General features: G+C 38.0%; 1 protein-coding gene across 1 annotated transcript in view; it reads left to right on the plus strand.

Moving 5' to 3' along the window:
* Positions 1 to 14,957, plus strand: part of LOC110157006 (signal-induced proliferation-associated 1-like protein 2) — a 141,208-nt gene that overhangs the window by 85,204 nt on the left and 41,047 nt on the right. Inside the window, exons 9-10 of the mRNA XM_055162828.1 lie at positions 5,261 to 5,535; positions 9,355 to 9,396. Coding sequence (XP_055018803.1) covers positions 5,261 to 5,535; positions 9,355 to 9,396 — 317 coding nt within the window. The remainder of the gene's footprint in view (positions 1 to 5,260; positions 5,536 to 9,354; positions 9,397 to 14,957) is intronic.

The raw sequence follows: 14,957 nt of genomic DNA on the forward strand, positions 1-14,957 counted from the left end.
GGCCATAAAAACACCTGGTTTGAGCTGGGCACTCTTATGGGACACAGAGCTTAACGCAAGAGCTAGACTTTAGTGAACCACCTAAACTGAAACATAGTCATTAAAATATCAGTGCATCAAAGTATATTTAATGCATTCAATATTAAAGGTGCACTATGCAAATTAACAGGTGGAAGGTCGGCCACTTGTATATCTCCATGGAGACAAGCAGGTGACTCCACCAGAACACGTATAAGGTCATATCTATGGAAGGGCGACCTCATGCTCAATAAGAATGCACTCAAGTACTGGTAGGCCTGTCATGATAATTACTGTATCAACTTATTGTTCAATATATTATGAGATGAGGTTAGGGTTATTATTTTTTTCTGCATTAAGATAAGATGATGGAGATTGAATTATGAAGTCAAATTTTAAACTTATGTTACTTATGTGTTGCAGTCTGCTGTTTATTCATTGCAGCTCAACAGTATTTAATAACATTGTGCATTTAAAGGATTTTTGGGGGGATAATTGTGCTAGTATTACCATTTATCATCTATATTTACTTATAAGCAATATATCACACTTCAAAGTTTGTCATCGTGACAGGCCTGCAGTTAAGATATTTTTATACGAGCTAAGTTAAATTGTAGTCAAAGCTTTCTAAGGACATTACAGGTCCTTTACCACATGGTACACCTTTAAAGAAAGTATCTGTCTACCAACAGTGTTCAGCGTTTTATAGTGGAATTGACGGAGAGAAGGAATTATGCAGTACCGTGCATGCAGTTGCACTTAATACTTGATACTATTTTAGTGTGTCTACATAAATCATTTATGCCTGACCTGTATTTGACTTTAATTCTCTTTGCACTTCTTCATTTATTCCACATTGTGTATTTTGGCACCTTTAAGATAGATCTTTCATTTCTCATAGCTTTAACATCACATTATGTGCCAGTACGGGAACGTTTTCCACATTTTTGAACCCCCCTCTCTTTCTCCTAGTAATAAGAAAGTTACATTTCAAAGATACTTAGAAACAGAAGACTAAAACTAGATATCTGAATAGTAAGTAATCTTAAAAAGCAGCAGAATCCCATTTGAATAATTAATCCTTACACAGCTGTCATTCACTTTGCACTTCTTTCATCCAGGAAAGGACAGTGCAGGATACATTAACATTTGTGATTAGCCAAAGGACATCTCTTCCTCATTCGTTATGCTAATCTGCACTCACTTGCGTCTCACCACAGGGGGATTTGTGGAGAATATCTCACACGCGAGGCTGGTGCAAAACTATTAATAAGTATGTGATTGTATTACTCGCACAGTGAGTATCATAGCTGACCATGCACACTATACCATATCCCTGAGGTGTCTGTGTTTGTGCAGTCTGGAGATTGGGCGCGCTCATATTTCATTGGAAGGATTTACAGGCTGCCGGACTTGTGATGTAATGCGAACTAAAGTCGGCCTATAGCAGCGGTAGAATAGTGTGAGTGAGTTGTTATGAATACTGGGCTAAAAGCTTTGTGATGGCTGTGTCCTCTGCCCTCCTGAGTGTGACTGCAGCGGTGGTGGATGGATACATGCTCAGCTTTTAAGGGCAAATCCCCTTGGCTATAGGCAGTGGGAAGGCTATTTTTGTTTAGTGGAAATAGTGCCATTTAGTTTCTGATGTAACCTGGAAAATGACAGTATGTCCAGGGAGGAGTTGCGTAATACTGCGCTAGGTGCTTTCACAATCATATTTGACATCATGAAGTATTAGAAGGTAAAAGTGAAGTGGGTTTGCCATGTGTCGGACTATAGACTTATGGATTTCAGCTTCCTGTTTATAGGCATTATTTACTGAGTACTTTGTAAATTGCTATGGCAACAGTGCAAATTTTTCATAACTCTAAAATCCATGGATATAATATGAATGTAGTGTATAAAATAATGTACAGTCCAACAAACATTATCTAACTATTACACTGCAGTGTTAATATTTATGTTTTTGTTAAGTTTAGTTCAATTACATTTTTTACTTTAGAAGGTAAAGCTATTCAATAATTTTACCTTATATATTTTATTTTTTGCAACTTTCATATACTGGATCTTAGCTATTTTCACTTGTTCAGAAGAATGTCAGAAAAATAATATAGTTAGAGTGTAACTGCAAATGCCAAATTGTCAGAAGTATTTATACTGTGCTGCAGAGACAAGTCATCTGGAACATTTCCAGACTAAAAGATTTTTTTTTGTTAAAAGTTGGTTGATGTAGGCTAAGATCAGTACTGAATAATATGAACACATGTTTTAAAAACCTGAAAGACACATGAAATCAGTCTCTAATTAACATCTCTGTGGTCATAGTCAAACAGACAGGATGAATGATGTCGTTTTGTCCACATTTTCAAAGGTAATTTACAACTGAAAAGCGCCTGGATCCTTACATTTCTCTGCCTGGTAAATGATAAACCTCTGAAAGCCCCAACAGTGGACTCAAAGGGACTGAACTGTGAGAGTCCGGCCTCTGCTTTGAGCTTAAGTGGACTGACACTGTTTTGTCAACACACATGGACAAGTTTCAAAAGCCAGGATCAGTGACGTCTGAACCACTCATCACTGCCAAAGAGGATAGACGGTCACTCTGCCTCCAGACCATGTGCACTTTACTTTCAGCGATTAAACTTTGAGAACAGTTTTAATATAGATACAATTAAGATAAGATATATAACAAACTTGATATGTCCCGCAATGGAGAATTTACGTGAAAAGTACAATAACAGCAAGAGACTAAAAACAATAGAGCTTAGTGTTAGAGATAATAGATAGCCAATAAATACAAATACAAGATCACTAAAAAATGTCACTGTAATTTATCAGACGTCCAGGTAGGATCCACAGCAAGAGAAAAAAAAAAAAAACAGATTACTCATATTAAATCTGTATGTGTATTTACATGACATTTCAATAATCTGATAACACCAGAAATAATGATCAGATTTCATGTGCATGTAAACATAGTCTGTGATGGATAATCTAGAGTGTGGAAATGTGCCATGACTTATGTAGGCCACTGAAAGGAGAAGCTGGACATATTTTACTGGCCCACATGGAGGGAATAAAAGCTGCTAATGAAGGCTTTTAGGAGGCCATTATTTGGGCCTAATGAATTTCAGCGACAGGGCAGTTTGATTTAATGGGCCTAATGTCTGCATCCTGAGCACAAGGTCTTTCTTGCAATCTCAAATTTCCAAAACTCTAGAGGTGGATGTTGGTGTTGTGTCAGTCAGTCTAACTCTAGTTCAGGCTTATTTTATTCCAGATGCCCTTCTACAGGTGTCCATGCGGTAAGATGAAGAAGTTGTAGCTAAAATTGGAGAATGAAATTACTGATGTGACAGCAAAAGCAGGAATTCAGACAACAATGACTGGCCTGGCTACCACCTGTCAGTTAGCTCAAACTGTTTTGCGCACGATGGTAAACGCGAAAAGGGGGGAAAAAAAGCGAAAACATTTGAAAGCTGCTTCTCTTTGTGGCTCATGTGTCTTCAAAACTCACTTCACCAGTCCGTTATTGTGAGAAGTCACTCAGTATGTGTCAATGTGTCAGGCTCATCCTTGTGGTCTTACCTACTCTCTCTCTCTCTTTTTTCTCTCTTTCACCTCTCTCCTCTCTCTCCCTTCTCTTTCCTCTTGGTGGTCTTTCCTACTCTCTTTCTTTCACACCTCCCTCTCTCGTCTCCCGCTGTCTTTACCCTCTCTCTTCCATCTCTTCATTATCACTCCTGGTCTGGTCTTGTTCTGTTTTTACCCCCAACTCTCTCCCTTCTCCTCCTTCACTGTGGTCTGGCCTCTTTCTCTCTTTACTCTTATCTCTCCCATCTCTGACCTCCAATCTGTCATTCTCACCCATCCCTCTGTCTCTCCCTCCCTCTCCCTCTGTTTCTCTGTCTGTTTCTCTCTCTGTTTCTGTCTGTCTCTCTCTCACACACACATCCCCTTAACTTTCTCTCTTCTCTCTGGCCTCTTTCTCCCACTCCTCCCTGACCACCCACCATCCCTCTCTCTCCTCCCACCCATCTTAGTGGTTTGCCCCCCCCTCTCTCACCCTTCTCTCTCTCTCACTTCATCCCTCTCCACCCTCCACAGTGGTCTGCACCCTCTACTCTCACCTTTCTTTCTCTCTCTCCCTCTCTGATTTGCCCCTCTCTCCCGCCTCTCTCCCTTCTCACCCTTCACAGTGGGGTAGGATTTCTGGCCGTGTGAGAATCTGGTTCGGTGTTGACAAGCCCATAGACTCAGTAATGTGTCCCTGAAGCCAGCTGCCACTCTGTGCAAATGGAGCCAGTCACCCACAACTGAACCAGGACTAATCTGATGGGTGATTAAGGCCCATTCGATGCACTGCGGAGCTTTTTCCAGCGGTTGCCACGATAATAAAGCTTACAGGGAGTGCTATTGGCTGTAATGCACCTCACGTATTAAGGTGTGCCTTGTAGACCGCACTGCCACCGCTGTTTTCGCTGTGTGGTTTGAACTTAGACTGAACTTGGTCTGAACTTGAATTGCATTAAGGGATTATAACCAGCCAGTGTGGAGCAAACTGAGATGACTAATTTGTAAGGACGCACAATACTGAACTTTAATTCGATGTAGCCCTAACCTCTAACCTTAAAACATACAGACTGTCTTCTAAGTCCCTCAAGACTTTTGTTTATTTTGACTGATGTGGCCTGAATCATGGACAATAGCCAGGTAGTTACCAGGCTGAAATGTTTTTGATTTGCACATGACAATTTGCGCACGTATTCACTACATTCACATACTTAGGGGAAAATTGGTACTGTCATAATCTGATTTCTAAACTGGATGTTACTCTGAGAACTCTTATTGTTGGAAAGTTATGCTAATTTTATAATCTGAGTAATTGAATCATTTTGGTGTGAATCGATTTATATAGAATCACTCGATTTTATTTATTTATTTACAATATTTGCTATTGTATATTTATCCCTAAATGTTTGTATGTATAATCCCTCAATCTTTCTCAAGATGTTTTCTGTTTATATTTTCTTTACTAATCTAAGGCCATTGCATTGGTAAAGAACTATGCATTTTGTATTCATAATGTTATAATGTACTAGTCCAACATCTTAATAGAGCCACTTATCCAAAATGCATACCGTATTTGAAGCACTGTAATTTAGTATATTTGTTAAACTCTATGAAATAATTGAATGTGCATGGCTATCTCAGTAATAATGAGTTGTTTTCTTTTCCCCAGATTGTGACTCGAGGCTGTGAGACGTTCGAGATGACCCTGAGGAGGAACAGTCTGGGTCAGCTGGGCTTTCACGTTAACTTCGAGGGCATCGTGGCCGACGTGGAGCCCTTTGGATTTGCGTGGAAAGCCGGACTGAGGCAGGGCAGCAGATTGGTGGAGATCTGTAAGGTTGCCGTGGCGACGCTCACACACGAGCAGATGATAGACCTGCTGAGAACGTCCATCAGTGTCAAAGTGGTCATCATCCAACCGCACGAAGATGGGACACCAAGGAGGTAATACTGATTTATATATAAATACTCAATATAAAGTAGCACTGTGTAATAATCAGACATAAATAACAGTAAAGTAAAGTAAAATAAATCCATTGTGGTGAAATTGTTTTGTTGAAGTGCATATTGAAAGAGTACTCAGGGCTTATTCTTCTTATTATTTATTTATTTGTAAAGGGACAGCACATTTTAATGAACATTTGAAATGTAAATATGTAAAGATTATAGCCAGCGCAGCTAATTTCCATCTTCAGTCCCTCGGCAGATTGATGATGGAAATTAGCCACGCTGTCTATAATCTTTACATATTTACATTTTAAATGTGCTTTAATATGTGCTGACCCTTTAGAAATAAATAAATAAGAATAAGAATAAGCCCTGAGTAGTCTTCCTATATGTACTTCAACACAACAATTTCGCCACAATGGACTTATTTTATTTTACTTTACTGTTATTTATGTTTTATTATTACACAAGGCCGATACTGATTATAATTTGGGGGCAAGAAATATAGGTATCATTACATTGAATTGTGAACAATATGGCCTCTTCATAGTGGCACTTCACTGTAGCCAGCACTGGATTTGTTTTTGTTTCGTTTTTTTATGGTTATGCAACATTCTTGAGCCCCATGTGTATGTCCCTGAATCAAAAAAATGTTGTAAAATATCAAGTAGGAGCAAAGCTGTGGATGGGGATATGGGGTAGGTGTTTTTTGAGCACTCAAACCTCAAATTTTGCATAATATATGAGTACTTACACATGCATGAATCAATCAAAATACAACTTTGACAAAGCTACTGTCGAGGAAACGCCATTACAACAAATTTCATAAAAGTAAATTTTGCATAATATTTCACTTTAAATCCCTCTGTCCCTCACTCGAAGCCTAACAGAGGCTCATCAATAGGAGCAGGGAGTGGAGAACAATAGAAGGGTTCAATTGCAAAAACAGGTATCTCAATTTGAAACAATGTCAAAAAGTATTGACAATTCTCCATACATTTCAAACCTGTATAGTGGATTTTATCAAAGAGGGAAGGAATAATGTTATGATTGCTATAAAATACTTTACATTTGGCTTTTGAAAACAATACACCTGCAGTACAATGAATAAACTGCATGCCTTCAATGAGTTTTTAACTACATTATATCATTTCACTCACCTCTAATTAGATCTATCAAATAAAGTGAAAATTCAGTTCATACTCCCTGTGGCACTTGGCTTTGTCTCACTGTCTGAACAATATTGTGCACAATGCAGTACTTCTGTGTCATAAATCAGTAAAACCTCACTCATTTCTTCCTGCTACAAATTAAGACCTCCTTTCAGTGCTATTGTGAGCTATTAAGCAGGTGTCCCGAACTCTGCAACGCTGTAGTAGCTTTCCCCATTTTTTGTGCAGCTGGGCCAAATTATCCTGACATTTGCTCTCATATTTCTCCTGATTAACATAAAGAATGCTTACACACCTTTTCTGCTACACGTGCATTATGTTAACACTCTGATTTCTCTGGAGAAGATATTTTCTTCATTTCAGCATGGCTTTGTTGTTGGCGAAAAACTCTAGTCTATGCGATACAGACAGTCACATACACATACATGAATAGTCAGCAATTTCCACTAATGATAATGAGGGCTTCGTTTTGATTAATAGCTTGACTCCTGCTGCCTTTTGTCTGACAGCTCACATTCGGAGATAGCTTTTTTTCATACAATGCCCTATTCTGCAATTAGGAAGGCAGTGTTGGTTTTGTGATTGAGGGGGACTCCCATGATAATAAATAGACTTAAAGTGGTGTCTTTGTGCTAAAGGAAGGCCTATGTGAAAGCCCTGTAAACCACATCTGCCCGTGTTGCGTTCAAGTGACAGACAGAGCTGGGAAATTACATCCTTCATTCTCTCACACGCATATTTATGACATCTTTGTTTGGTCGGTGAGTCAGACTGGCAGATTTGAGGGATGCCAAATGCTGTCTTCTTCACACTTACAAATTGTCAAAGTAGAATGACAGAAATAAAATGTTAAAAGATGCTTGTTGTGGGAGTGTGAGAAACCAGTTAGCCAACTTAATTTTCCTGGATGTAGTAGGATTTTAGGTGACAGATAACAACTCTACTGGAATACATATAATTGTAAAATACATGTAAATGCAATTGAATAGACATAGGCATAATTATTTGACAATTTCAAATAGTTTCCCATGAATTTGCTTCACATCACAGTACAGCAATCCTTGTAGGGCTGTAAGTGTTTAGTTGATTAGACCTTTCATTGGCCAATTGTGTTTTAGTTGGCAAAATGTTATAGTGGCTAACACATTATTTTATTAGGATTGTAAAGATTAATGTGTGGACCACGGCAGCCAGGAGAATGCACAGTGTACAGTGAGGTGTGAATTTACTAGAGTTTTGGCAGTGACTGGACACCTTTATGTCTTCTCACTTAAGATGATAATTGTTTCTCTGTATATATATTTTCCTAATGGTTTGTTGGTTATATGAAGGACAAACTGGACAATTTTGTCTAGGAAATAGTCTGGACAGGTATTTCAGAATATCTCCAAAACAACACCTTGGTTGATATGTTCTGGTGTTCAATCTACATTGGTCTAACGGGGCAGGTTAGCAGATTACCGTAACAGTAACCATCACCAGGTAAAGAGTGATTCAACAATACACAAAATTAGAAGCAACTTTGAGCATCTGGAAAGCAGCAGTGCATTACTATGATTATAACGGAGCTCAATAATATGTGTGATTGTTGTACATGTCAAACAAAGTGTGCGCAACTGTCTGTGAACTTTGCGCTTTCCCCCGGCAACAGTCGTGTCGTATTTATTTACTTCTCCAGATGGTGGACGGACAGGCTCAGTCTTTGAAGCACAGCAGCTTCTCTGGCACAACCAGTGCTTAATCCTCTTAGGACTGATGGTTCACTGATACCATCATAATCGCAAAAGGCAAACAAAACATCCTTCAAAATTTACTCCGATGTCTCTGAACTTGTGTCTGCAGCCTTCAAAGAGTAACTATGGGTGGGGAGATTTGGAGAGGGGGCTTGGATACTATTGTGAAGCTTGTAAAGGAGTTTAGTGCAATAGCACTTGGCAGATTTTTAAGAAGATCACAAAAGTAACATCATAAGCACATATAATGCATTCCCTTCTCACATGAACAGTACAAGCAGCGTATCACTTTGTGGTTATATATAGGTTATTTACAGGTGCACATCACAGCATTGCACTGTGCCAAACAGTGCATTAGATCATGCGGTAGCTGTCTATAATGGATTGCATGAGGCTTTGTGCTTTATGGACTGAGCTTGGCCTATATATATATATATATGGTGTTTACTGACAGATGCATGCAGAAGATTAGTAGGTATTACAGAAAGAGAACATAGCGCTTGGTATTGTTGATCTTTACTGTAGCTACCACTTTTCTAACTAATAAAATTTCCCTTTATAGGCTCTCATCAAAACTTTATTAAATTAAACTGGGATTAAACTGGGACTAAACTAGAAATTTAACACAGCCTAGATCAGAACTAAGCCAGGATTAGAAGAGATCCAAACACGGTCAACATCATCAAAACTAAATTGGAGCAAAACTAGGTTGAGTGTGAAGACAACTTTATAGACTGTAATTTTCACATTAAAGTTGCACCTTGTGACATTTCTGGTAACAGGGTTTGCCACCTGCTTGTCTCCAAGGAGATGTCATTGCTTTGCCAGGAATGTTCCACAGCATTTTTAATTACAGATGTTTATTGCTCAAAACATGTATTCTTACCATGAGTGGGGTTGTCTTTCCACAGATCTGGCATGGGGGCGTCACTTTCTTCTCTCCATGGAGAAATGTAAGTTTAATGCTGTACTGTGGAACAATAAAGGAAGAGCAATAACATCAGTAGCAGGTGCTGTACACTCCACAAAAAGGTGCATTTAATTTGGTACTTGCTTCACACTGGAGGTTCTTCCTTACCCTGTCCTTTACGTTTAACCATGCTTTGAATTAATACAGAAAGTGCACAATGAGTTATATAGCCTAAAAGACCTTCATTTGTGCCAAACACTACTGGGAGATCCCCTTCTGGATTCAAAACATTCCCACCCCAGTCTCAAGAGCTTCACCATTCTCCATCTTTAGATCTGCGAATTTTCTCCCAAGACTCCCACCAACCCACAGGTCAAAGTTCACCTGAAAAATCTCGAGAGCCCTCCACCGGTTTTCACTGTTGCGTCTTTGAGTTGCTAAAGTGTTTTGCAGTCAACAATGAGGGCTTGAGTTTCTTCTCTGTTACCTCAAAGGAAAGGAATTCAGTAGTGTTGAAGGCCTGGCCTGCAGTCCCCTGTGGCCAGAGGAGATGGGGGTTAGCTGTTTAACAATGACAAGCGTCCCATGACCTCCAGACAAAGAGAGCCGGCTTCACACAGCGTCGTGACAGGAAGAAATGTTTTCATAAACTCATGCAGTGTGCAGATATAGGGCTGCATGTTTTCATAATGAACTACAAAATAGTTCACCATGTAAAAGATTTATGTGATTCAGCGCATGTGCTTGTATGTTAGGAGGTCATATACTTTCTCAAGAGTTTTGTTGCTGGTAGTTAGAGCTGCAGTAGAATCAGAATTGCAATTGGAAGTAGGCATTTATAAATACTTCAGTTTTTAAGTAACATTTTTGCATACAACAAAAATATCTTGTCTTATTCTCTATAAAACTTGCTAACCTTGTAGTTTATACTCTTACAAATATATTCAGAAATTCTGAAAAGGTATAATTTCATATTAAAATGTTATTGCTTAAAAACTAAACTTTCATGAATCCTATTAAAACATAAATATCAAATCAAATCATAAAATACACACAGGGTTGGATTTTGAACTATTCACAAAAATATTAGCTGTCATGTCAAAATTGGAAGAAATTAATGATGTATTTGCGTGATAAGTGTAGCACCAAAATTTCATTAATAAAAAGATAAAAAATACTTCAATTAATTACTTTTTTGTGTTTTTGCATTATTTTCAGAGTGCAGAAATGTGTAATTGTGAGATAAATCAATCTGCTTTTTTTGTTTGTTTGTTTTTTAATCAAAAGCCTCTATTGATCCTACTTGAATGAAGACAAAAATGCTTGCTATCTTTTTGATCATGCACAGAGAATTCACCCTAGAACTACAAGAAGGGCGTTTATGACCAGCTATGTATTTAAGTTCTTGAAGTCTCTTCAGCTCTACAAACTTATTTTATGAACATGTAGCAGCGTTATCGCTCTAATATTAGCTTCACCTTACCTTGCCCTGTCTTTATTTACACTGGCAGCAGGATGTGGTTTAGCCCAATGCGGTACCAAGGCCCTCTTCATCATTACATTGAAGAGCTTTAAACCAGTTCAACATGTTCACTGATTCAATCTAATGAGAAAAGGATGAGGGAGATTTGTGCTTCGAAACAAGAATGTGATGTGCAGAACATGGCAGTGATTGGTTGTTTGGCTTGTGGTTAAAGGGATGGTCATCTGAGGTATGTAGAGTAAACAAAAGATCGGGCTAAAGGGGTTGATCATTACAAGACATAAAGACGATGATGAGGACACAAAGCCATGGTTCCCGTGTGTTAGAATGTAGTACCAAGAACGAGAACATAAGCTAAAACCAGTTGGCAAAGAAATATTTTAATGAATATAGCTACAATTATGGTGTGCACATAAAAGCTCAATTTTGATATGCAATAAAACCACAACTTTAGAGTATATTTAAACTTAGATATCATAACTAATCATTGAATTTAAGACACCAATGAGATATCCAATCAAATTTATCCTTGCCATTGATAAATCTCAATGGTGCACTGTGTAACTTTTCTGGTGGAGGGTCAGACACCTGCTTGTCTCTATGCGGATGTTTTTGCTTTGCTTAAAATGGGGGTCTCCAACCTCTTTCTTCAAAAGGAAAATACCAAAGAGCAACTAATTTTAGGAGTCACAAGAAATTGAAAACCTTAGGAAATTAGGAAAACCTCAGATGGGGAACAGTGATATACCTATAAAACAGAAACATTTATCCATTTATTAGTGCGCAAAGTTAGGCATCAGAATGATACTTTTACAATGAATGGAAGCTCATCAAATTTTAGTCATTCAGTGCAATGTGTATAATTCAGAAATCCTTTGGCAAGCTACTAGGAAAGGGGTGGAGAGTTACTGATAGCTCCCAAGCTACAGGTTGGAGACCCCTGGCCTAATATTTTCCACCGTATGGCATTCAACTTATCAATCTCTGTGGAGACCAAGCCAAGTTGCAGGTCAGATCAGCTCACAGTACAAATGTGTTTTTCAGTGTATTTCTTGTAGTAATGTTATTAAATAAGTTCTAACTGAGTTTAATGCCATTCTGTGGAACATTGCAGATAAAGCGATAACATATCCAGAGAGAAAAGCAGGTAGCAGACTCCTCCTAGAGAAAAGTTACATAGTGTACCGTTAAAATGATATACAAGTTAGATTGACCTACTAGATAGTCACAGTTTAAAGTTCATGTTCATCCTTTTTTTGCTTGCTTAAAAATTTGATCCCAAATTAAATATTATCTGTTTCTTACATTTTAATAGATCCTTTTCATACTTTCTAATGTTGGTTGTTGCCAAAGGAAGTATCACATTACTGCTTTATAACAATGCAGTTTGAGAAATGAAGACTATATTTGTACATGTTGAAGCGTAGCTCTTTAAATAATGAGTATTTGGTGTGATGTCAGACTGCCTTGTGTGACCTTTGCTTTTGAAGTGTCATCAGACTTGTCATTACTCATTCTCATCTGAACCGCAGCTAAACCAGATTTCTCACTTCCCAAGCAACCACAGCGTCAAAGAAAAAGTGGCCAACTGCTAAACAAAGCTAACCATCATAACAATTGAATCTTTACCCATTCTTTACCGTACCATTTGCTCTGTCAAATCAATTGTATAGAAATAACCCTTGGGTCTTCCCCAGTGAAAACCTATACAGAGGACTTAAAGGAAGCAAGGACAATGGTTTGACCTCAGAAGCTTTTGGCTGCGGCTGAGACTCGTGAATGGATTAAACGTGTCACTCACTCTGCGGACGGGTCATCAAAGTGACAGTTCACCAGTTTGGGGTTAAAGGTCACAGGAGGGGAAAAAAAGGCTGAGTAAGATGTTCAGGCTAGTAAGTTACTTATTTTTAGCCATAGAAATTTGGTAGAAACAACATACAATATTTGGTTATGATAGTGATTTTAATATTGGTGATGTCTGTATTTAGCAATTGCCAATAGGCTAATTTTTTTTGAGTAAATAAAGTCCAAATAAATGACTACTACAACATTAAGCTAGAAAACCACAACCCCTATTAATTAATCGTTAGTTATTCAAGATTTCTTCCTTGAAAACATCTAAAGTGTAAATATTGTCTTAACATTTCCTAACTTCTGGGTTTTTTTGTTTGTTTGTGTTGTTTTTTTATGTGAGGTTGAGTTTTTGTGATAATTTAATTATGAACTTTATTCTTTATCATTGGTCATGTTAAAGTAGTTCCATGACATTAGATAAAAGGACAGTGATATAAAACCCACTGAATATTACATTTAAGAGGCTCATGTTTTGATCTGACCATATGTAATGTTCCACATGTTGGTGGACTGATGTTGAGTGGTAGTGCTCCTTCTAGGACAACTTTATGTAGGCCATTGTAGTATAATTTATAGGCTGTTGTGTTCAGTCCAGAGATTGCAGTGGTGGGAAGAAAAGGAAAAGAAGCTGCCATTGCCCTGTAATTTCTACCCATTTCCAGTTTTCGTTTTCAGCTAATAACCCCTATAAGAGCCACTATAAGAGCCACAATAAGAGTCAGGTCTACAGGTTTATCTGTTGCTGGTCATTTCTTGCTCTTACCTTTTGATTTATAGCCATTAGACGCATCCTAGTCTGTGAAAGTTGTTTTCAGACTGTAACAGGTCCACTCGTAAAGCTCCTCAAAATACTTCTTCCTGTCATAGTCTTTTCAGTTACATATTTACTGTCTATATACTTGGATTTTCTAAACAAAAGTCATCTTTGCCACTCATCTATCTCTATGTGGACTGGCAGATAAGTGATGCCTCCTGGTCAGGTCTATAGAGAGGCAAGCCTGCTCACAGTAATAGTGTTCTCCCAATGTTAATGTTTTTGAGCAATAATGCAATGAAATACATGTAAGATAGACAAGTTACATGACAAAGTGATTCAAAAATAATTACATTACTATAAATATGTATTATTAGGGGAGTAACAATATCTAAGTCTTACAATATGATATTGTCATGGTATGAACTTCACAGTACAATATTTATTGCAATATCATGGGAAAGCTCACGATATGGAGGGGAGGCTCACGATTAGGGACGTAGCAATATCCAAATTTCTCGGTACGATATTTTCACGATATACATCTCACGGTACGGTACTAAAACTGTTAATATGCTATTTTTTTCCTCTTAAAATGCCTTGACAAGACTTAATCCAAAGAACTATGACTTAAAAGTACTTAAAACTGTTATTTCTTCATGTAGTCTACATTGAAATGGAGCAAAGGATCATGGTTTATGTAGTTCCCTCTGTCTTTTATTTTAGCTATTGCTGCACCATAACTCTTAATTTAAGCAAAGAGACTTGTAATTCGATATTATTGTGAAAACTTTGACAATGCGATATCACAATATTTTGGTTATTGTTACATCCCTATATTATGTCAACTTTTTCCACTTATTCATTGATCAAAGCATTTTAATATAATATTCTCTAATCAACACTGATATATATTTTTATAATGCTTGTTTAGTCCTGTTTTGAATATTTGACCTGAATAGTCCTGGTTTAGACCTGGTTTAGTCCTTCAGTCCATCAGACCTGTTTTGGCCTTGATAAAGTCTCTGATAGGACCTGTGCTTACCCCATTATCACTCCTGGTTTAAGACAACTACCCACTACTCCCTTTGAATCATTAAGGGCACAGGGAAATATTATTAAGGTCAGTGGAGAAACTTAAGCCTGTCACTTCTGCCTCATTGTAGTGAAAAAGCACAGCGAGGGAGAGCATCGGAGACCTTTGCTGTTGACAAGCTGTTATGTGGATTTAGCCCATCCAGGGTCTAATAGTGTGTGGCAACCTGGCAGCCCCACGTACACACAGTTAATCAAGGTAATGAGAGCGTTCACAGGCCTGTTACCAAGACCAATGGAGCGACGGTCAAGGGGCTAACAGCTAATTAGCTTCCCGATATGTGACACCGAGGTTACCAAATGATAGGAAATAATAAGGGACATTTCTCAGCCAATTAGATAAAAGAAATGACCATGATTGCTGGAGCAAAAACAACTTTATAGGAAATGTTAATAGTGGGTAGCGGTATTTCTATTC

This window comes from Boleophthalmus pectinirostris, unplaced genomic scaffold, assembly GCF_026225935.1.
Source record: "Boleophthalmus pectinirostris isolate CB_2022bp ecotype Guang Dong unplaced genomic scaffold, ASM2622593v1 HiC_scaffold_5, whole genome shotgun sequence".
NCBI classification, from domain to species: Eukaryota; Metazoa; Chordata; class Actinopteri; order Gobiiformes; family Gobiidae; genus Boleophthalmus; species Boleophthalmus pectinirostris.